At 38.0% G+C, this 23,602-nt stretch overlaps 1 protein-coding gene and 1 non-coding gene across 7 annotated transcripts in view; one reads left to right on the top strand and one right to left on the bottom strand.

Annotated features, from left to right (window-relative positions):
• Nucleotides 1–3,147: 3,147 nt before the first annotated feature.
• The window catches only part of SMARCA1 (SWI/SNF related, matrix associated, actin dependent regulator of chromatin, subfamily a, member 1), a 73,081-nt gene continuing 52,626 nt past the window's right edge, over nt 3,148–23,602 (top strand). For 4 of the 6 annotated variants that reach the window (XM_061407872.1, XM_061407875.1, XM_061407874.1 and 1 more), the window contains exons 1-7: nt 3,168–3,505; nt 8,144–8,230; nt 10,187–10,353; nt 10,662–10,762; nt 10,872–10,972; nt 13,858–14,037; nt 22,943–23,098. In XM_061407872.1, the coding sequence (XP_061263856.1) occupies nt 3,323–3,505; nt 8,144–8,230; nt 10,187–10,353; nt 10,662–10,762; nt 10,872–10,972; nt 13,858–14,037; nt 22,943–23,098 (975 nt within the window). In that variant the 5' untranslated portion in view covers nt 3,168–3,322. Of the gene's footprint in view, nt 3,506–8,143; nt 8,231–10,186; nt 10,354–10,661; nt 10,763–10,871; nt 10,973–13,857; nt 14,038–22,942; nt 23,099–23,602 lie in introns of all 6 variants that reach the window. The other 2 variants (XM_061407871.1, XM_061407876.1) reach the window with 2 other exon arrangements.
• On the bottom strand, nt 7,960–8,030 carry LOC133243621 (small nucleolar RNA SNORD112). Its single transcript, XR_009735171.1, has one exon. It is a non-coding gene; the product is annotated as a small nucleolar RNA SNORD112 (small nucleolar RNA).

Here is a 23,602-nt window from a genome sequence, read left to right as displayed (position 1 = left end):
AAAGATGAGGTTTGGAGCCAGACAGTCTGGCTTTGAATCTGGTTTCTGTCACTCACTATCTGGGGGAATTCAGAGGAGTTGTTTAGCCTAAGTCTTTGTTTTCTGATATGTAAAATAGGGATAAAATATTTATTTCATAAATTACCAGGAGGATTAGCAGTATCATACGTAAAGAGCCTAACACAGTGCCTGATACAAGAGTATACCATAGACATACTAGCTATTTTACTATTTTACCTTTTTCTTAACGTACCAAGGAAACTGCATATTTTCAAAAATGTCACTAGCTTAAATGTCTTTGATAAGAATCGTGAAGTAGCTTGCTGATAAGAACAGAATGATCACTAGAGTGGTAAGCAAGATACTGTTACCAGAAGTGTTTGTTCCAGCTTCTGAAGAACACTGAGCAATGGGATCATAATGTGGTTCTTGGCATACTGTGGTTTCAGTGATGAATTTCAGATATAGGATAGAGAAGGAACACCAAGCCCTTGACCTTGCCTTTATGAACTTTATGAAAGTATTTAAAAGCACCACTGGACACGCATTCTGATAGCTAGTAAACAAGCTTTGGCTATGTGAAAATGACTATTGGATAACTTCTACAATGTTCACACTTGGCCAAAATGGACATATTGTCCTGTCCTATGGACTAGGATTCATTTTGAGGTTCTCAAAGATGACTCCACGGTTCTCTATAAAAACTTTCCTTGCTCTACAGCCTCAACAGGGAAGAACAATTTAAGACCATTTCAAATGAAAAGACATAATAGGGGAAAGTAGAAACAGACAGGGCAAGGTGCTGAGTAGGATCAGAAACAAGGTGACTCGAGAACAAAGTCTACAGATAATGAATTTTAGGCAGATTTGCAAATAAGGATAGTACATGCTCTGTAAATAGCAGTTGTTGCCACAAGCCAAAGGGCAATATTTACATGAATCCGGTGGCAAGGTCTGTGGACCAAGCCTTGACCTTTCCAGCCAAACTTATACTTGGTAGCACTTTCAGCCACGTCATCTTGCAAAGGAAGGATCACATAATACATACATGGAAAATTGCCAAATACAAATATGCTTTGTTCCCCCAAATTAATTTCTAAATTCTTTTTTCTTGAAACTGGGAACACATGTTCCCACAGAAAAGGTGTTATGAAAGTATGTGAGTTTCCCACATCTCCTCACAAAAGTACATTTAGACCACTTCTTTAACTGAAATACCATACACTGGAAATGAGAAAATCAATCGAATAAAGTACCCTTGCAAGCAGGAATACATCAATACACAAGGAATATTTCTTGAGACTTTCTTTGTGGATGCCCCAGGCAATGAAAAGGGGCATTCTATCCTCCCATAGCTGCAATTTGGTGATAAAGAACTCTTCCATTGCCCTTGTGTGGAAGGGTCTTTCTCAAGTCAGGTGGATGCATGTACTATAGCATCCTTCTCTTTCAGTGCTTCTTGAACTTTCCCACCAGACAACTCTTAGTGACTGAGGAGACTGAACAGCTAGTGGGGAAGGGGTAGGATATTTAATTAGAAGTTTCAAGCTATCATTTGGAGACACTTCAAACTCTGCAGTTAATTCTTTAATACATTTGCACATTTTAATTTATAAAGTCGTGTTTAGAATGACCTGTCAAGTAAATTAATTCCATCCCACTTTTGGATTGCAGTTGATGCTTCAGAAATAGGAACGATTTTTAATATTGAGACTCCATATACCTGTTGGATAGTACACATGTGTACTTCAGGGTGAGAAATGTAGGCACTGGGGGCAAAATCTAAAGTAAATGAGAAGAACATAATGAAAGTAAAATCAGAGAAAAGCTAGCACCACCAGCCTCTCCTTTCTTCTCAGTGGCACACTCCTTCCATCTTCTGTGTTTTGCTCTTTCCTTTTCTCTGTTCAAAACCAGTCCCAGGACAGGATCTCACACTCCTTCACACTAAGGTGTAAATGATCAATAATAGCCGAAATGTCACATGGTCTTTGGACATTAACGAGTCACAGCTTTAAAACAAAAAATGAATTTAGGGTACTATCCCAAGGAAAAAGGGATGTATTTAGGGGGCAATTGTGTGCTTTCCCTCTTTTTGCGGAAATCACACTTGACTTCAGGTTCATAATTTAGAAAGGTGTGTTGAGGGAAATTAATTGTGACTTCTTTCCACTTTGGAAAACACTTGCTTCTTTTTGGAAATTTTAGGTTTGTGATTGTTGCTTGGTATACTGTGTTCTATATGTTTTGCTACCTTTTTTTTCCCCTAATGACTGAATTTTAAGACTAAGATGTAAATCTTCCCATTATTGATCAAAATAAATGCGTGGGCAGAAACAGAAACAATAATATTTAATAACAATATTTGCATACCCTTTACAAAATTCCTTTGTATCCACAATCATGCATGATTGGTGTTGACTTACTACTAAATAACAACAGGGATATGAATAAAACAAAAAAACCCACAATAACTCAATCTAATTATTAATATTAGGCACCTAACATGAATTGCCCCAGGTTCTGTGCGGACCTTAACTTTGCCCCCCAGGACTTTTAAAATTCAGGGGTGAATGCAAAAGAAGGGCTTCTGTACACTGGCCATCTGAGAGATAGCAGAGTTGAAAACAGATCGAGTCACGCTTTGCCTTGAAAGTGAACGTCTGCAGCTGCAATCAAGAGATTCAAGGAATGCTTCTTTTGCAGAATTTACGAAGGTGGGAAAGGCACCACCAGTCCCTCTTTGGGGACCTCGGAAAGGGCAGTCCCCTGAGGGGTTCTGGGCTTGCAAATGGTGAGACAGACCTTCTACAGTACAGTTATAAGCAGAGGAAAAGTTCTTTGTGCAAGAAGAGGAGAGCGCCCCGAGGTACAAAGAGCAGATTTAAGGGGAAGAGGATTCCTTCTGCACACATCTGCGAGGGGAGCTCGGGCTGACTGTTGGGGGCGTGTGGGGAGCGAGATTTTCAGGGGGCCGCGGGCTGTGGGTTCCCGCCTCCACCCCTGTCCGCGCCCCACGCTCAGGCAACAGTTGGTCGTGCGGGGCCGCCCGGGCTCCGAGTGGGGAGGGGGAGTCTCGCGATCGTTGGGGGGGGGGTGGAGGAAGGGGGGAGGGTGACGGGGGGAGGCCATGACGTAGGGTGGGTGGACGGAAGTGGGGCAGGGTTGAGGGTTATTTAAAGAAGGGGGGCCCGAGCGAAGGGGTTGGAAGCGAGTGATTCCCCACCCCTGCTCCATCCAGCTCGTTCCAGTGCAGACACTGCCGCCGCCCCGGAGCCCTCGTCCCCTTGTTCGTCCCCCTCCTCGTTCCCGCTCCAACGCCATGGAGCCGGACACCGCCGCAGTGGCAGGCACCGTGGCAGCCTCTGATGCTACCGCCGCGATCGTGCTCATAGAGGACGATCAGCCGGGGCCGTCCACCTCTAAGGAGGAGGGAGCGGCCGCCGCGGCCACCGCGGCCACCGAAGCCACCGTGGCCACGGAGAAGGGCGAGAAGAAGAAGGAGGTAAATAGGAAGGGGGTGTGTATGCGGTGGACAAATCCTGCGCCGGGCCCCTCCGAGGGGCCGAAACCTTGACCTTTGGGCGCCGACAGGTACCCGCAGAGCTCGGCGGGGCTGGGGGCTGCGGGCGTGCGGGGTGGGGGCGGCGGAACAGTCTGGGCTTCGCTCCCCTCCCCCTTCCCTTCTCGCCGCCGGGAGGGCGGGGGCGGGGCGCGGGTGCAGCGCGGGGTGACTGGTTCCCGTTATCCCGTGGCTGGGGTGCTGGGGAGCCCCCCGACAGCCCCCGGCCCCCTTCGCGTTCCCGGAACTGGGGTAACGGGGTGGGGGATGGGGCCGTGCAGGAAAAAGCCTCCGCCTCTCCCTCTCCTCTCGCTCTCTCTCCCCCCCTTCCCGTCGGCCTCTGCCTGGGAAATCTGGGCCCTTCAATCCCACACTCGCGCAAAAGGGGGTTTGCCGGAGGCTTATTTTTTTAAAATTTGAATTTCCAGGTGCCGGTGGTGGGGAGGCGGAGGACGAGAGGAGAGACTTTTACATCTTTGATTGGCAGTGTCGGCCTCTTGGGTGGCAGGGGAAAAAGAGAAAAAAAATCATCTCTTGTTCGTTTGGTCCCCGCCTGCTGAGTGAGGCGGGGGTGTCACCCCGAGAAAATGAGCTCTCGGCGTTGTACCCCCGCCCCCTTCCAATCCAAACCCCAAACTGAGGCACCGTGGACGCTGACTTAGGAAAATTTCCAACGTGTGCACCCTCACCCTCTCCTGCCCCGCCCCCGACGGTATAGTGTTTCACTCCAGGGCCACCCAAATGGTCCCCCAATCCGGCCCCAAGCCTTCCAGGCTTCCGCCTCTCTTTCCTAGTGGGCGCTGCTGGCTCCTGGACACACGCAGGTTTTTTTTTTTTTTTAATTTTTTTTTAAACCCAGCGTCGCCAGGATGAACTGCTGCTACTGTACATAAGGGGACCGCTCTGACACCTATTAAAGCCAGATCCAGAAAAATATGTATTATCTCCGTAAGGCATATGTCGTATGGACCGAGACGTGCAAATGAAAACTAGGAAACTCGCTGAAAAAATTAAGATAATGAATAGGATGGGGCATAAGGATTTTTCATGTATAATAAAATTGCTTATGGCTGGATTTTTTTCCATTTACGAGTAGACGTATCGCAATTTTTAAAAAAGGTAGGTAATTAGAATTATGCTTTAGCGATCTCCAGTGGCTTTGTCTGAATCATTATATGATATTATACGACCAAATGAAAAGCTTTTGAGGGAAATTGACACCTTTCACCCTGAATTAGAGTAATTTTAAATTCAGCAGTTGCTTAAGTGACATATTTTACTATTACAAGGTTGACTAAACAGAAAGACAGTTGTAGTGCTAAGTGAAAACCATAGAAAACACACGCATTTCAAGATCTGTGTGGTACTTGGATCGGTAAGACAATATCAGTGATTAAAGCTGGGCCAAATACCAAGCATCAATATAAATCAATGTTGGGAAATTCAGCAGTGTGTCTAGGTGCCTTTTATTCCCTAGACTGGACGAATGTAAGTGCTCACCCGTCTTTTGAACGGCAATCAAGGTTGTCGAATTTCCAGGGTGGATTAAATTTTTTGGATTGTGAAGAGATTGGGAATCAATAGAAAACCTGTATAATCACTGAATTGAGGCATAGATATTGCTATAACTCGGTGGCCTCATCAGAAATTGCCCGAATAGTACCTCATCTGTCCGTTCAGCACAGGGAAATGAGATGCTGCCTGGAACTTACTTCCTGGATATCTGAAGTTTACTACTTTAGTCACTGCTGCTTTTTTATTTTTAATTTTTCCTTGAAAATCTGAATAGCCAGAACATCTGCTTAAGTGCTTTCATTTGTACCATTCCTTCAAATAAAGTAATCTGGTACCTACCCCCATTCTAAATATTTACATGCTGCCTTGACGCCTTAACTGGTGTCCTAAAAGTGCAGATTAAATGCCTTTTTCTTACGTGTGTCAGTTATTGTATTCTGACAGTGATACAAAGGCATTTAAGACCTAGGAGGTTGTTTCCCCTCAATTAAATAACCATCTCCCAGACACTTCAATATTGTGTTGATTTTTTTCATAATGTTTCAGTCTCCTCCCTCAATTGTCAGACTGTTGTTGTTCAGTCACTCAGTGGTGTCCAACTCTTTGCGACCCCATGGACTGCAGCATGCCAGACTTCCCTGTCTTTCACCATCTCCCGGAGTTTGCTCAAACTCATGTCCATTGAGTTGGTGATGCCGTCCAACCATCTCATCCTCTGTTATGATAAAGGACATAGATGTAACACAACATTTCAAATAAAACAAATGTAATGTACAAAATTACAAGTGATCCAAAAGGGAGAGGGAAATCACCTGAACACCCAGCAGAAGGGCTATTCCTGCAGTGGAACTGAAGTTTCAGTCCTGGGCTTCGGCCATTCCTCTTGCTGTTGCCAGGGTGTCTTCTTCAAATGGTGGTTCCCAAGTCGTTTGCTGCTGCTTTTACTCTCTGTAGAATAGGAAGCCAGATTATCAATCACGCTGGAATTGTGTATATATTAAATAAAAGAAAATAGGCTCTGAATGAGAGCATTTTCATGATGCATAAAATAGATGAGAGTGGATTGTCTTCTGACATTTAGCTAAGAAGGGTATTTTTGCTTACCTTCTGGTTCTTTTTTTTTTTTTTTAACCTTCTGGTTCTTGAACTTCTTTTTCTAAGTAGCAGTTGGATAACCCAATGCCATGACAATTGGAGTTGGTATTTTTGGTAATGAAAATGTCAAAAAAAAGGTCATGGTCTTTAAACAGGACATCTTGGTGACCTTGTGCTGCATTCTTATAGCATCTAGACTACCAAATGAGAAAACCCATAAGGAATTCATTAGAATATCTTAGTCACCTTTTATATTTCCTAGGATGAGAGGTATATTTGCAAAAACATACACATACAAAAATGGAAAGGTTTTGAAGGTAGGTATTTTAAAATTTGTTGTGAAAGATAGTGCCAATTAAGTAATTGCCTACTGCTTTAAATGGCAGTGCTCACAATTAGGAATTTTAATTATCATATAATTAAAATTTTATGATACTCTACTACAAGGCAAGGAGAAAAGTAACAAGTGTTTTTCTAATATTAAAGTTTTAGTTTTCTGTAAATGAAATTTGCATTCCACATTATTAGATATATACTTGTGTATTTGAGAGGTAATTTTTGAAACTTGTAGATTTTATTTAGCTTTTCAAGGAATGATAAAGGATTTTCTTATCCATTTTTTTTTTTACTTTTTGCTTAGAAAATAAAGAGAGTTTCTAGCATATGTGACAGTTTGAAAGTGTGTTATTAAGGGCATTTTAGTAGTTTTTATTCTCATCCATCCAGAATTACATTCAAAACATCCCACATATATACATATGAGATGCTGTAAATCAAGACGGCTGTTATTTGGGCTAAGAATAACTGGACAGTATCTAATCAGTGCTCCAAAGGAGAACCCTGATCAGGGTCAAATTCCATAATCTTAGTTTGGATTTCCTCAAAATAGAAATTTTAATAAATGTTGGAAAACATTTATTAACTACCCGAGCCAGATTTTTCTTGTTTAAGATCACATTCTTCTATTGATTTATGACCCAAGCTTTCAGGAACAGTATGTTCCTGAAAAAAAAAAAAAAAAGTAATGCTCAAATGGACATAATTTCTTTAGTTTTCACAGATTTGTATTTTGAATTTGCAGTCTGTGTTAAAACTTGAATGCCCTCTAATTTGGTACTAATGGGTAGATTTATATTTGTATCATTTTATTTCTTGATTTCTTACAGGGATGGAGGTGTATTCTACATATCTGTTTATAAGTACAAGCTTGTCTTTAAAAAGGATAGGGTACATGACATAACCCTCTAGATAATTTCAGTATTCTAAAGTAGCTGATTTATGTTACTATTCACTAAATTACAGTGTTTTAAATATCAAAGGTTAACAATTAATAGCCCTGAGAAACTGCTTCTACAAGATATTCATGTATATACTTTTAAAAGGTTTTCTGTCCAGTTGGAGAAAATTAACATAAACCAGAAGTTTGAAGCTACTGTTTGATTGTTTCAAATATAAATGATCACACTGCAGTACATAAAAGTTTTAATGTTCTAATTAAAATATAAAAACTATTAAAAAATTACATCTTTTCAGGAGCAGAAACCACAGTCTTTTCTCATGAAAGTTTGGCTTCTTTCCATTACATAAAGAAGTACCTTTGAGAATTAATATTTACTTTCTTTGAATTCTTTGGTTTGTGGTTGAAAATATCCTAGCTTTTGAATCTCCTCTTGAGTGGTTATGCACTTCTTTCACTTTACACAATAGGTGAAAAGGCTCATTTTCCCACCTTTTGGTTTTTAATTAGTATTATTTCTCTGGCTTTACAATTCTTTGGATTTTTTTTAATTGGACCTCAGGTGCACAGAACTGGATTAATCATAAGCCCTGTTCATGACATGCTCTCATCATTGGTCCATGCATGGCCCATGTGGATTTATTTATTTAGTATTTAATTACTTTTTATTTTCTTCAAATGAGAATGCTGACCTTGCTTTGCAATTTGATGATTTATTTTCTTTGAAATTCTAGAAAAACGTTTCTCCATTTCAACTCAAACTTGCTGTTAAAGCTTCTAAATCTGAAAAGGAAATGGATCCAGAATATGAAGAGAAAATGGTAAATATGTTCTTGGGTAGAAGAGTGAATACAGTAGTTGATTTTTATAGAGGAGATGTGAAAGATTAAAAAATACATGTGTGTATATGATGAATACAGAATTATAGGCTTTAGAATTCAAAAGTAATTTAATATATAATCCATCATAATAGATTTTTGTTGGATAAATGAATCTCCTCATTTTCAGATGAGGAAATAGAGTATCAGAGAAATGATATGGAATAGTTGAGACCAGAAGCCACATCTCTTCATTTTTGTTTAGCCCTCTTTACCCCATAATAGGATGTTTTATGCTAGAAATATTTTATCCACAAAGTGAAAATATAAGTGGCAATATCAGTATGGCTGAGAGAAAGCAGGTCACAAAACCAGCCTGGTATTTCTTTTCCTCTCTCTCTCTTTGCTCTGGATATGTGAATGAATGCTTCATATTATGAAACATGTAATACATGTTTTTGAGGGAAGGCTATTTGCCCAGTGCATGAAAATATTACACATTTAAGCAATATAACCTTAGATACACCTACCTAGCGCTTTGCTGTACATTTCATTATTTAATTTTTACTCACCAAAACTCATATTTTAGCTTTAATTTTAACTGGACTTTTATGCCTTGGGATCTTTCAAAACCAGTGAACTTGGTTAACTGAAAAGAGAAATAAATGGGTAGCTGGAACTGGATTTTTTTTTTTTTTTTGTCAAGGGGTTGTTTTTGAAAGTAAGTAGAGATGAAGTACATTTTTCGGTCATTTGTAGTGATTTTACAGAACTCAGTGCCTTAACGCTTAAGGCCACATCTAACATGGACAAGTTAATGTTTTAACAACTCTAGAAACAACATTCCAGTGAGGATAACATAAAATGGAAAGATTTTGGCCTCCTTCCAGCTACTGGTTTGAATGTATTTGTCTAATTCTTGTATTTATGGTAATGAATTCTTGGAAGATTCTTATGTTATTAATTATGCATTCTTCATTGGTAATCAAATATTGTCTACCCTGTGGTTAGAAAGTGACTGGGAATTAAAAAATCACCTTTGTTTTTTTTTTTTATCTGGAATAATAGTCTTTTGATCTTTTAAGATGTTTTTAGTGAAAAAATTTTACTGCGTTTATTTTTATAAGCTATATGACCTTTTAAAATGTATTTAGAATTTATAACATACACTTCTGAATTGCTAATGTGTATTAACTGTTTCACTTATATGTGTGTGTGTGTATTTTTTCTCTAAATCCTCACTTTCAGGAGAAACTTTATATACTCTTAGCATAAACCACAATTCTGCAGATCACTGTACTTGAACAGAGAAAAGTATTGTACCAAAGCATTGAAAATATTTTGAGAGAAGATGACACTGTATTCTGAGTTTTAAATTATTTCTAGATGAAAATTCTTGGCTTTCCAAACCATTCAGAATTTGCTTTTTGACCCCAATACTTTAAGCAGAATACTTATTATTGAGGCATTTATTAAGCCTGTCAGATCACTTGGCTTCTATTCAAACAATCTGAAAATACCATTTCCAAATTCTCCTTATTAGCTGTGGGAGCTTGGGCAAGTTACTTACCCTTTGTGTGCCTCAGTTTTATTTTTATTTATTAATTTTTATTTTAATTGGAGGCTAATTATTTTACAATATTGTATTGGTTTTGCCATACATCAACATGAATCTGCCCTGGGTGTACACGTGTCCCCAGTCCTGAACCCCCCTCCCACCTCCCTTCCCATACCATCCCTCTGGGTCATCCTAGTGCACCAGCCCCAAGCATCCTGTATCCTGCATCAAACCAGGGATGATACTAGTACCTACCTCATAGATTTATTAAAAGAATTAAATGAGTTAGTATGTTTAAAGTACTTAGAGTGTAGTACAAATTAAGTGCAATGTGTGTATTTGTTGAATTTTGAAAGAACAGAAAAGGAAATCATTACTTTTTCTTTTGTCTTGTAAATTAGAAAGCAGATCGAGCAAAGAGATTTGAATTTTTACTGAAGCAGACAGAGCTTTTTGCACATTTCATTCAACCTTCAGCACAGAAATCTCCAACATCTCCTCTGAACATGAAATTGGGACGCCCTCGAATAAAGAAAGATGACAAGCAGAGCTTAATTTCTGTTGGAGAGTATGTTGGCATCTCTCTAACTTTCTTCCCTCCTTTCCTCCTGCCCTTCATATTTACCTTCCTTCTTCATGTATTTAGTGTGATTTTATGTCTAAAAAACAAGGTTATCGCCTGTGTAAATATGTTTTTAGAGACAATACTTTTTTCTCAATAGAAGTCAACCAATAAAAATGTCAGCTGGTTTTATCAACTTTTATGCAAGACTCTAGATAACTTTTTTTTCGTAAAAGATATTAACAGAATATACTGACTTAATTGACACCTTAGCATTTGAATTGAATATGAAGATATGTCTTTTTCTGTTTCAGCTACCGTCACAGGCGCACAGAACAGGAAGAAGATGAAGAGCTCCTCTCAGAGAGTCGGAAAACGTCTAATGTATGTGTTAGATTTGAAGTGTCACCTTCGTGTAAGTACCTCATCATGTTGGTGTTTTTTGTTTTCAGTTTAGTTTTAGAAAAATTTTACTTGGTTGTACTAATGAAAGTATGTGCGTCTTGATTTTTTTTTTTTTTCAGATGTGAAAGGAGGACCACTGAGAGATTATCAGATTCGAGGACTGAACTGGTTGATCTCTTTGTATGAAAATGGAGTCAACGGTATTTTGGCTGATGAAATGGTAAGGCGTTGGTAGCTAAAAATACATTCTCACTTATCAATAATTTTATGTAAATTTGAAATACCTGAGCTGAAATTCCCACCAGCCCTGGAGTTCGGAGGCTAGATGTTTTATTTAGCTGTAACATACAAGGTATTTGTAAAGTCTAGAATTGTTTAACCTCTGGAACATATGCTTTTACAGGCCCCTAAATTTGTTATTGAAATTTCCTCAAATGGTATTAAAAAAAAACCTCCTTGTACTTTTGTCGATATTTGCACTTTGGCTTCCAAAGAGCTCAGAGCTATAGTGAACGCCGAAATGGAACATCTGTGTAACTTTTAATGGTCTGCCCATTGTGTTCTTTGTGCCTTTTCCTATTCTTTACCTTTTACTTTCCTTGGCCCTCTTTATTTCTCTTTGACCATTGATTTATGTTCCATGTTTTCATTGTAGGCTACCTGAAATCCTTTTGGGACTGAGGTGGGGCTAAAAGCCAAATGCTAAATGAATGAATGCATGCATGAGTGAATGTAAATGCCTTTGTGTGTGATCAAACCAAGTGTGAATAGATGGAATAAAGAACAAAAAAGTGAAGAGCAGTATTGAGTCTTGATAGTAGAGTGCCAGCTGGGTCAGGAAATGAGCTGAGGATTGTTGGGAGATACAGTCTTCCCTCCATATATGGGGGAGATTGGTTCAGGGACTCCCCGTGGATACCAAAATCTGTGGAAGCTCAAGTCCTCATGTAGAATGGCATAGCACAGTTGGGCCCTCTGTGGATTTTGATCTGCGGTTGGTTGAATACCTGGATGTGAAACCTGTGGATTCTGAGGGCACACTGTGTAAAAAAAAAAATGACCAAAGAGAAAAAGTAAGGCCATTTAAGATGCTAATTCAGCAGGTCAGAGGAGTATATGAAGACTTGGTTTGACATTTTAAGACCAAATGTATATGGTGGGGTTTAAGAGAGGGTAGTGATACTACTATATATGACTCTGGAGCCATATTTGCAATCACTTGTCCATATGGGCAACATGACTATTTATGCTCCATAGCTTGTAGTGTGGTAGTTGGTTCCATAAGTACTCATCCCTGGCTAAGCAACTGGTAGGTGTGTGGCAGGTCCTTGAAAACTGCAGTCAGCTCAGGCAGGAAGGAGCTTAGTTAATTGTTTGCAACTCCATGGATTGTAGCTCCCCAGGCTCCTCTTTCCATGGGATTCCCCAAGCAAGTATACCTGAAGGGGGTGCCATTTCCTTCTCCAGGACAACGGAAAGACTAGGATTATTTGCCCCAAACTCCTCTTGGCTGCAGTCTGTCTAAACAGGAATTAACTAAAGATATTTCATATTGAATTTGTGCTGATACCAGTTATGTTTTAATTATTAAAAAGGAGAAAGTTTAATGATGCTAGAAAATTTGGGAAAAACTCAGCAAAAAATTTAAAGCAAGTTTTATTTTTATTACTTAGAAACAACAATATGTAACAGTTTGCATATTTCTTTTTAGTCTTTTTCCTCTGGTTTTATTTATTTTTCATATTTGAGGTTGTATTGTATATATGATTTGGTATTCTGATTTCTTCACTTTCATACATATTTTCCACATAATTAAAACATTTTGGTAAAAATAATTGTTAATTACTGCATAATAATTAATTATAGGGAGGTAACATAATTTTATTCATTTCATATGGATTGGTTGATGTATAATATATACATATAGTATATATAACATATATGTATATAGTATATATTGGTTCATATATATGTATCTACTTGATGTCTAATAATACTATTATGAAAACCCTTGTAATTCAGTTTTCTGCACCTCTCAGATTATTTCCATAGTATTTCTAGAAGCGGAATTACTTGGTTGAGGAGTATAAACATTTTAAGTTTTTTTTTTCATTTTAAGATTTTAATGCATAACATCCATAAAACCCATCTCATAAGTGAAATGTCAGGCAGGATAAAGCCTACAAAAATAGCTTTTAGCTTAGGTTTATAAAAGAAATATGTACCTTGACTAGAGACAAAGTCAGAAAGTGTTTTAAAAGGTCATGTGACATAGGACATAGTTCCTTTTCCCGTAGGTTAGGTAGTGGGTTCATGGGTGTTAGTATATTATTTTTCTTTTTAAAGTCACCTGGACTAAGTGATTTCTAGGTTCCTTTCTGGCTGCAAAGTTCTTTTATGTTTTGTTCCCTTATAATTCCTTAGGTCTCAAGGGTATGAGATGCGAGTATAGAGCTATAGACTCCTTGAGATGCAGAGTCTGAATATTTCAAACCTGGGCTGTAATAATGTTGAGGGCAATGGGAAAGAAAGAGTGGTATCTAAGCAGGCTGACTGGGCTTCCCTGGTGGCTTAGTCTGTAAAGAATTAGCCTGCAGGGCAAGAGATCTAGGAGATGCGGGTTTGATCCTTGGGTTGGGAAGATCCCCTGGAGAAGGAAATGGCAACCCATCCCAGTATTCTTGCCTGGGAAATCCCATGGACAGAGGAGCCTGGAGGGCTATGGGTGTCCGACATTTTGTGACTAAACCACCACCACTAACACCAAGCAGGCTGATAAAGGAAATGTGTCTTTGTGAAATACACAAAGTTCCTAATTTTGCAAACTAGTAGAAAAAATGATAGGGGTTGCTCACTCCTTTAGGAGTAAAAGTCTCCTAAATAGAAAATTGCTTTGTTGAGCAACTTTCTAACTGCAAGTTCTTGGCTTCTTTTTGTGCTCAGCCTAAGTATTGAATTGGAATGGTTATTCACTTTAAAAAAAGTCTTTTAACTTTTCCCAATGTGAGATACTTGGCAGATAATCTTTTGTAATGTTGCTACTAACAAATGTTTCATTAAATAAAAAATGATTATGGATTTTTTTTCTCTGTGATGATAATGCAGGGTCTTGGTAAGACTTTACAGACGATTGCTTTGCTTGGTTATCTGAAACATTACCGAAACATTCCTGGACCTCACATGGTTTTAGTTCCAAAATCGACTTTACACAACTGGATGAACGAGTTTAAGCGATGGGTCCCATCTCTTCGTGTTATTTGTTTCGTTGGAGACAAGGATGCAAGAGTAAGTGAGAAACAGGTTTTAAAAGGCAATCAAGAATAACAACATTTCTGGGGTTAAATTTTGTTGCTATAAAAGACATTTGAGTTGACTACTACTACTAAATAACACTTAAGTTGTGCTTATTCTGTGTTAGATTCTTTTGTAAGTGCTTTTTTTAAATACCACATTTATTCCTTATTATTGACTTTTGTGTGTATCTCTGTCAATGTACTTATACATTTTTAAAAAATTGGAATATAGTTGCTTTACAGTGTTGTGTTTCTGCTGTACAGCAGAGTGAATCGGTTATATGTATACATATATCCCCTCTCTTTGTTTAAAATTTCCTTCCCATTTAGGTCACCACACAGCATTGAGTAGAGTTCCCTGTGCTATATAGTAGGTTCTCATTAGTTATCTATTTTGTACATAGGGGTGTATATATGTCAATCCCAATATCCCAACTCATCCCACCCCCGCTTCCCTCCTTGGTATCCATATGTTTGTTCTCTACATTTGTGTCTCAATTTCTGCTTTCAGATAAGTTCATCTGTACCAGGTAAGTACTTTTAATACATTAATTGAGCTAATTCTCACAACACTCTTCTGAGGTAGATGTATTACCTATTCATAACAGAAAATCCGTTATTATGCTTATTTGCATTTACTTTTAACCAGCTCATTAATCTAAGCACTTTTGAGTTGCACTGAGTGACTTTTTGTTTTTAAAAAAAATCTTATTTTATTGACCATCTTTTTTTTTACTTTTTTAAAATTTTATTGTTTAACTTTACAATATTGTATTGGTTTTGCCATATATCAACATGAATCTGCCACAGGTATATACGTGTTCCCCATCCTGACCCCTCCTCCCTCCTCCCTCCCCATACCATCCCTCTGGGTCGTCCCAGTGCACCAGCCCCAAGCATCCAGTATCGTGCATCGAACCTGGACTGGCGACTCGTTTCATATATGATATTATACATGTTTCAATGCCATTCTCCCAAATCATCCCACCCTCTCCCTCTCCCTCTCCCACAGAGTCCAAAAGACTGTTCTGTACATCAGTGTCTCTTTTGCTGTCTCGTATACAGGGTTATTGTTACCATCTTTCTAAATTCCATATATGTGCGTTAGTATACTGTATTGGTGTTTTTCTTTCTGGCTTACTTCACTCTGTATAATAGGCTCCAGTTTCATCCACTTCATTAGAACTGATTCAAATGTATTCTTTTTAATGGCTGAGTAATACTCCATTGTGTATATGTACCACAGCTTTCTTATCCATTCATCTGCTGATGGACATGTAGGTTGCTTCCATGTCCTGGCTATTATAAGCAGTGCTGTGATGAACATTGGGGTACACGTGTCTTTTTCAATTCTGGTTTCCTCGGTGTGTATGCCCAGCAGTGGGATTGCTGGGTCATAAGGCAGTTCTATTTCCAGTTTTTTAAGGAATCTCCACACCGTTCTCCATAATGGTTGTACTAGTTTGCATTCCCATCAACAGTGTTAGAGGGTTCCCTTTTCTCCACACCCTCTCCAGGATTTATTGCTTGTAGACTTTTGGATTGCAGCCATTCTGACTGGTGTGATATGGTACCTCATTGTGGTTTTGATTTGCATTTCTCTGATAATGAATGATGTTGAGCATCTTTTCATGTGTTTGTTAACCATCTGTATGTCTTCTTTGGAGAAATGTCTGTTTAGTTCTTTGGCCCATTTTTTGATTGGGTCATTTATTTATCTGGAATTGAGCTGTAGGAGTTGCTTGTATATTTTTAAGATCAGTTATTTGTCAGTTGCTTCATTTCCTATTATTTTCTCCCATTCTGAAGGCTGTCTTTTCACCTTGCTTATAGTTTCCTTTGTTGTGCAGAAGCTTTTAAGTTTAATTAGGTCCCATTTGTTTATTTTTGCTTTTATTTCCAATATTCTGGAAGGTGGGTCATAGAGGATCCTGCTGTGATGTATGTCGGAGAGTGTTTTGCCTATGTTCTCCTCTAGGAGTTTTATAGTTTCTGGTCTTACGTTGAGATCTTTAATGCATTTTGAGTTTATTTTTGTGTATGGTGTTAGAAAGTGTTCTAGTTTCATTCTTTTACCAGTGGTTGACCAGTTTTCCCAGTACCACTTGTTAAAGAGATTGTCTTTAATCCTTTGTATATTCTTGCCTCCTTTGTCAAAGATAAGGTGTCCATAGGTGCGTGGATTTATCTCTGGGCTTTCTATTTTGTTCCATTGATCTATATTTCTGTCTTTGTGCCAGTACCATACTGTCTTGATGACTGTGGCTTTGTAGTAGAGCCTGAAGTCAGGCAGGTTGATTCCTCCAGTTCCATTCTTCTTTCTCAAGATTGCTTTGGCTATTTGAGGTTTTTTGTATTTCCATACAAATTGTGAAATTATTTGTTCTAGCTCTGTGAAAAATACCTTTGGTAGCTTGATAGGGATTGCATTGAATCTATAAATTGCTTTGGGTAGTATACTCATTTTCACTATATTGATTCTTCCGATCCATGAACATGGTATATTTCTCCCATCTATTAGTGTCCTCTTTGATTTCTTTCACCAGTGTTTTATAGTTTTCTATATATAGGTCTTTAGTTTCTTTAGGTAGATATATTCCTAAGTATTTTATTCTTTTCGTTGCAATGGTGAATGGAATTGTTTCCTTAATTTCTTTTTCTGTTTTCTCATTATTAGTGTATAGGAATGCAAGGGATTTCTGTGTGTTGATTTTATATCCTGCAGCTTTACTATAGTTATTGATTAGCTCTAGTAATTTTCTGGTGGAGTCTTTAGGGTTTTCTATGTAGAGAATCATGTCATCTGCAAACAGTGAGAGTTTTACTTCTTTTCCAATTTGGATTCCTTTTATTTCTTTTTCTGCTCTGATTGCTGTGGCCAAAACTTCCAAAACTATGTTGAATAGTAGTGGTGAAAGTGGGCACCCTTGTCTTGTTCCTGACTTCAGGGGAAATGCTTTCAGTTTTTCACCATTGAGGATAATGTTTGCTGTGGGTTTGTCATATATAGCTTTTATTATGTTGAGGTATGTTCCTTCTATTCCTGCTTTCTGGAGAGTTTTTATCATAAATGGGTGTTGAATTTTGTCAAAGGCTTTCTCTGCATCTATTGAGATAATCATATGGTTTTTATTTTTCAATTTGTTAACGTGGTGTATTACATTGATTGATTTGCGGATATTGAAGAATCCTTGCATCCCTGGGATAAAGCCCACTTGGTCAAGGTGTATGATCTTTTTAATGTGTTGTTGGATTCTGATTGCTAGAATTTTGTTGAGGATTTTTGCATCTATGTTCATCAGTGATATTGGCCTGTAGTTTTCTTTTTTTGTGGGATCTTTGTCAGGTTTTGGTATTAGGGTGATGGTGGCCTCATAGAATGAGTTTGGAAGTTTACCTTCCTCTGCAATTTTCTGGAAGAGTTTGAGTAGGATAGGTGTTAGCTCTTCTCTAAATTTTTGGTAGAATTCAGCTGTGAAGGTGTCTGGACCTGGGCTTTTGTTTGCTGGAAGATTTCTCATTACAGTTTCAATTTCCGTGCTTGTGATGGGTCTGTTAAGATTCTCTCTTTCTGGTCGAGTTTTGGAAAGTTGTACTTTTCTAAGAATTTGTCCATTTCTTCCATGTTGTCCATTTTATTGGCATAAAATTGCTGATAGTAGTCTCTTATGATCCTTTGTATTTCTGTGTTGTCTGTTGTGATCTCTCCATTTTCATTTCTAATTTTATTGATTTGATTTTTCTCCCTTTGTTTCTTGATGAGTCTGGCTAATGGTTTGTCAATTTTATTTATCCTTTCAAAGAACCAGCTTTTGGCTTTGTTGATTTTTGCTATGGTCTCTTTTGTTTCTTTTGCATTTATTTCTGCCCTAATTTTTAAGATTTCTTTCCTTCTACTAACCCTGGGGTTCTTCATTTCTTACTTTTCTAGTTGTTGACCATCTATCTTATCAGTGATTCTATCATTTGTGCTATTTTGATGCCAAAAGTGTATAAATTTGCATTTCAGTTTGTTTAATTTTTTTACTTTTGACTTTGACTTGTTTACATGCACACATGCACATGCAGACTCACATGAATGGAACCTTTTATCCTTGTACAGAGAACCTTGTGTTTTGTGTTTATGCACAGACAGCTTTCAATTTTGATCTTTGAATAGAAAAATAGGTGTCTGCATACATTCTTAGATAATATTCGAAATTAAGGGTTCTTGTTTAAATTAACTATTTGTCAATCTAGAAGGCTACAATTATTTTAGGACTGTTGAATTAATCTAAAAATAATGAATTATGCAAAAATACCAAAATGAATAATCAGCTTAGAAAGCATATTATTAAACTTGGTCTTTATTTGCCTCCAGAGAACATAGTTTGGAGTAAAGATTTATTCTATTTTACATATTTAGATAGGTTATCAAAAGATATTCTCAAAAGAGTGGTAACATAATGAATTATGTAATTTTATTCTTATCATTTTGCTTGAAGAAAAATTACTTAAATTTATTTAAATTTAACTTATAAATAATTTAAATATTGAAATACTGAGCTCATAAATTTAGAATTACAGGCTTGATTCTTCCCTATGCCTCATATTTCCCAGTAGCAAATTAGTCACTTAGAATTCTTTCTGATCACTGCCATTATTTAAATGTAATACCATTCCTTATAAAAATTTTGTATTTCCAAATTACTGATTTGTTTTGCTGTAATTTTCTTGACGATCATAGCTATTGAGAAATATCTGGGCTGTGTTTTCATTATGTCTTCAGTCAGTTCAGTCACTCAGTTGTATCTGACTCTTTGTGACCCCATGGACTGTAGCACACCAGGCTTTCCTGTCCATCACCGACATGTATGCCAGTGGTTTTCGATTTTACTATATGGAATCCATGGGCTCCATGAAGTGTCTCTGGGAGTTTTCAAGGAAGAGTGGATTTAATTGGTTACTTCCCTATCTCTTTTTTTAAAAAATATAAATTTATTTATTTTAATTGGAGGCTAATTACTTTACAATATTGTAGTGGTTTTGCCATACATTGACATGAATCCACCACGGGAGTACATGTGTTGTTCCCCATCCTGAACCCCCCTTCCCCCTCCCTCCCCATCTCATCCCTCTGGATCATCCCAGTGCACCAGCCCCAAGCACCCTCTCTCACGCATCGAACCTGGACTGGTGATTTGTCTTATATATGATAATATACATGTTTCAATACCATTCTCCCAAATCATCCCATCTTCGCCCTCTCCCACAGAGTCCAAAAAACTGTTCTATACATCTGTGTCTCTTTTGCTGTCTCGCATATAGGGTTATCGTTACCATCTTTCTAAATTCCATATATATGTGTTAGTATACTGTATTGATGTTTTTATTTCTGGCTTACTTCACTCTGTATAATAGGCTCCAGTTTCATCCACCTCATTAGAACTGATTCAAATGTATTCTTTTTAATGGCTGAGTAATATTCCATTGTGTATCTGTACCACAGCTTTCTTATCCATTCATCTGCTGATGGACATGTAGGTTGCTTCCATGTCCTGGCTATTATAAGCAGTGCTACGATGAACATTGGGGCACATGTGTCTCTTTCAATTCTGATTTCCTCGGTGTGTATGCCCAGCAGTGGGATTGCTGGGTCGTATGGCAGTTCTATTTCCAGTTTTTTGAGGAATCTCCACACTGTTCTCCATAGTGGCTGTACTAGTTTGCATTCCCACCAACAGTGTAAGAGGGTTCCCTTCTCTCCACACCCTCTCCAGCATTTATTGCTTGTAGACTTTTGGATTGCAACCATTCTGACTGGCGTGAAATGGTACCTCATAGTGGTTTTGATTTGCATTTCTCTGATAATGAGTGATGTTGAGCATCTTTTCATGTGTTTGTTAGCCATCTGTATGTCTTCTTTGGAGAACTGTCTGTTGAGTTCTTTGGCCCATTTTTTGATTGGGTCATTTATTTTTCTGGAATTGAGCTGCAGGAGTTGCTGGTATATTTTTGAGATTAATTCTTTGTCAGTTGCCTCTTTTGCTATTATTTTCTCCCGTTCTGAAGGCTGTCTTTTCACCTTGCTTACAGTTTCCTTTGTTGTGCAAAAGCTTTTAAATTTAATTAGGTCCCATTTGTTTATTTTTGCTTTTATTTCCCATACTCTGGGAGCTGGGTCATAGAGGAGCCTGCTGTGATTTATGTCGGAGAGTGTGCCCTATATCTTTACCACTCCTGGACTTCCCAGGTGGCGCTAGTGGTAAAGAATGCAGGATGGTGCAAGAGATTAAGAGACACGAGTTTGATCCCTGGGTTGGGAAGACCCCCTGGAGTAGGGCATGGGAATCTACTCCAGTATTCTTGCCTGGAGAATCCCACAGACAGAGGAGCCTAGCAGGCTACAGCCCATAGAGTTGCATAGAGTCGGACATGACTGAAGAGACTTAGCACGCCCTACCTCTACCCCATGGGAGGTTGAAATTCTTCTAGAGACTTCAAAAACTTCTTAATCATGAAAACTAACCTTCGAAGTTGGTGTTTTGCAAATTACCACTCATTAATGTGTTGGAATTCAGCTTTGTGGGTGGTGACAACAATTTTTTGAAACACTGAGATAGGATAGAATAGAAAACAGGAGTGAGAATATGTAATATGTATTGTTTCTTTCTAAAAACATGTCCTCAAACACATATGTATACTGAATTGCAACCTAAAACACAATTTTACTCGGCCATGGTCAAAGAGTTTGAGAACCAGTAATTGTTAATTACATAAATAATTAATGTGCCATATGCAACACTTAAAGATTGATGTCGTTATGTATAGAGAACATCTGGAACATTACTTATAGACAGATTTGAACGTTTGTACTGCACAGGATAGATATATTGGGTCTTTTTACTTTCCTGGCCTCCTGTAAACATTTTATGAGGTCAGTTTGGTAACAAAGTATTTGATGTAGGCTACAGTAAGTATTTAATTGAGGTAGGAAATTATTTGAGAAAATTATGATCCTATTTGAAGCTAATGTAGTTCTGAAGTATTTAGAGGTATGATTCCTAAATGTAATTCTTTTCTTTAAAAATGTTTTATTTATTTGGCTGCACTGGGTCTTAGCTGTGGCAAGCAGGATCTTAGTCGCAGGCATGTGGGATCTTTAGTTGCAGGCATGTGGAATCTAGCTCCTTGACCAGGGATTGAACCTGGGTCCTCTGCGGTGGGAGCTTAGAGTCTTAGCCACTGGACCACCAGGGGAGTCCTCCAAACATAGTTTTTGACACCTTCCTGTCCTACTCTAGAGGCATCAAAGGTCATGGACACGGAAACAGATCTGGTTTTAGTTCTAGTTTTGCTACTGACTGTGATGTTGAATGAATCTCAAAGGGCCTTAATTTTTGTCACCTATGAGAACTTTTGAATTATGTGATATTGAATGTTCTGTCGACATTTAACTCTGAAACTATCAAATAGTTACACAAGTTTCAAAGCAGAGGTAATTTAAATTAAAATGTGTATGTTCTGTGAAACTGTAGGAGGAACCATTAAACTGAGTATTTCACAAACTCTAATAAGGATAAAGTATTTGCAGGACCAGATGGGGTCTGGCGCCCTGGTTCTTTTTATTTTGCCTCTAACTCCCTAATGTCTTAACTTTTTGACTACGACCACTTCCCAGGGTGAGGCTGAGATCTACAGAGGACTTTTTTCCTGTCCTCTCCTTCAGTCCAGGCAGTCCTTTTATACATAGTGGGCACTCATTGAATATTTGTTAAGAGTGTCCCTGGTGTGTTTGGTGCACGACTGAATTTATGAAATAACGACTTTGAGATGAACAGTCGGTTATGTTTGAGCACTGTCATTTCAGATTTACAGTACTAATCAGCCCCTTCTCAGTGTAGATTTTGCTGCTCCTTGTTAACCTTTTTGGTTTTATTTTAACCCATAATAGAGATGATCTGGAATTCAGTTAATACACATTAGAAGTGCTTTCAGTCACATTGCACATTGGCCACATGAAGATTTAAAAATAGTTTTAAGCAGTCTCACTTTTTTTTAAAATAGATTCCTGTAGTATATAGAGCAAGCCTCCTTTATAAAATTGCATTTGTAGCCTTATAACATCAGGACTTTCACAAAAACACTAATGGGCTTTCATGACCCTTTAACAGAGTTTATGACTCATCCCTGCTAGAAAGTGAAGGAAACATAGGAGAGATCTCAAAAGGTTGGAATCACTCATGAATATTGAGCTTTTTTCGTTTATCAAACAGAGAAGGAGATGGCACCCCACTCCAGTACTCTTGCCTGGAAAATCCCATGGATGGAGGAGCCTGGTGGGCTGCAGTCCATGGGGTCGCGAAGAGTCGGACACAACTGAGCGATTTCACTTTCACTTTTCACTTTTATGCATTGGAGAAGGAAATGGCAACCCACTCCAGTGTTCTTGCCTAGAGAATCCCAGGGACGGGGGAGCCTGATGGGCTGCCATCTATGGGGTCGCACAGAGTCAGACACGACTGAAGCGACTTAGCAGCAGCAGCATTTATCAAAATGATATCATGTTGGTTAGTGCTTGGATCTTGGTAAGAGTATGGTATTCAGAAACTAGTTCCTTTTGCCCATGTCCTTTTGATCCCTTGTGGTATGAAGAATAATTGTCATCTTTTGGTGATACGAACTTCTCCAGTTCATTGAATATACTGTACTTGTTTAATGGAAACCTCTGCTTCTCTTTCGTTAATGGAAGTATTAGCATGTCATCCAGATAATTGACCATGAAAGTACCTTTGGGCTTTAGCATTCCTATCTCTAAAATGAATGAGACCAAATGATTCTAGAATAGTCTCTTGATGCTTTAATTCTGTGACATCTTGTCAGCATATTCTAATATAAGGAACTTTGTTTTGCATCAGGCTGCTTTTATTCGTGATGAAATGATGCCAGGAGAGTGGGATGTTTGTGTTACTTCTTATGAGATGGTAATTAAAGAAAAATCTGTATTCAAAAAGTTTCACTGGCGATACCTTGTCATTGATGAGGCTCACAGAATAAAGAATGAAAAATCTAAGGTAAGCTAGTTCTGAATATCTGTATTAAAGTTTCTGTTAACTACCACATCTATTGGTTTACTCCTCTGTATTCAGAATTTGAAAAGTGATAGATTGTGATTTTATTCACAGAATGTGAATGAAAATCAGTTTTTAAAAATGATTTTGGAGTTTAAATAATTGAATATAAGATAAATGAAAATTGAACTCAGTTTTTAATGTAAAGAAAATTCATTTACTATACCTGTTGCAGTCTAAATAACTCTGTTATGCTACAGTGGTTTAATATTTTTGCAATATTTGGTGTACAAATGTCATTTGCTTTGGTTTATTTTTTATTGAGGAGCTAACTTATGTGTATTCATATGAATTAGAAAAAAAACTCGTTTTCTAGAATTACCTGACTTGTGTGTATTAGAGTGTGGTGTTAACATTGAAAAATACCAATATTTCTTGCCATTACACTCCATCAATAGTAGAAAAAGCCTCAGTTAGGATGATGAACCTCTCTTTGGGTCATTGGTC

The sequence above is a fragment of the Bos javanicus genome, chromosome X, assembly GCF_032452875.1.
Source record: "Bos javanicus breed banteng chromosome X, ARS-OSU_banteng_1.0, whole genome shotgun sequence".
NCBI lineage: Eukaryota > Metazoa > Chordata > Mammalia > Artiodactyla > Bovidae > Bos > Bos javanicus.
The sequence above is the reverse complement of the archived record's forward strand: the minus strand, read 5'-3'. Positions and strand labels throughout refer to the sequence as shown.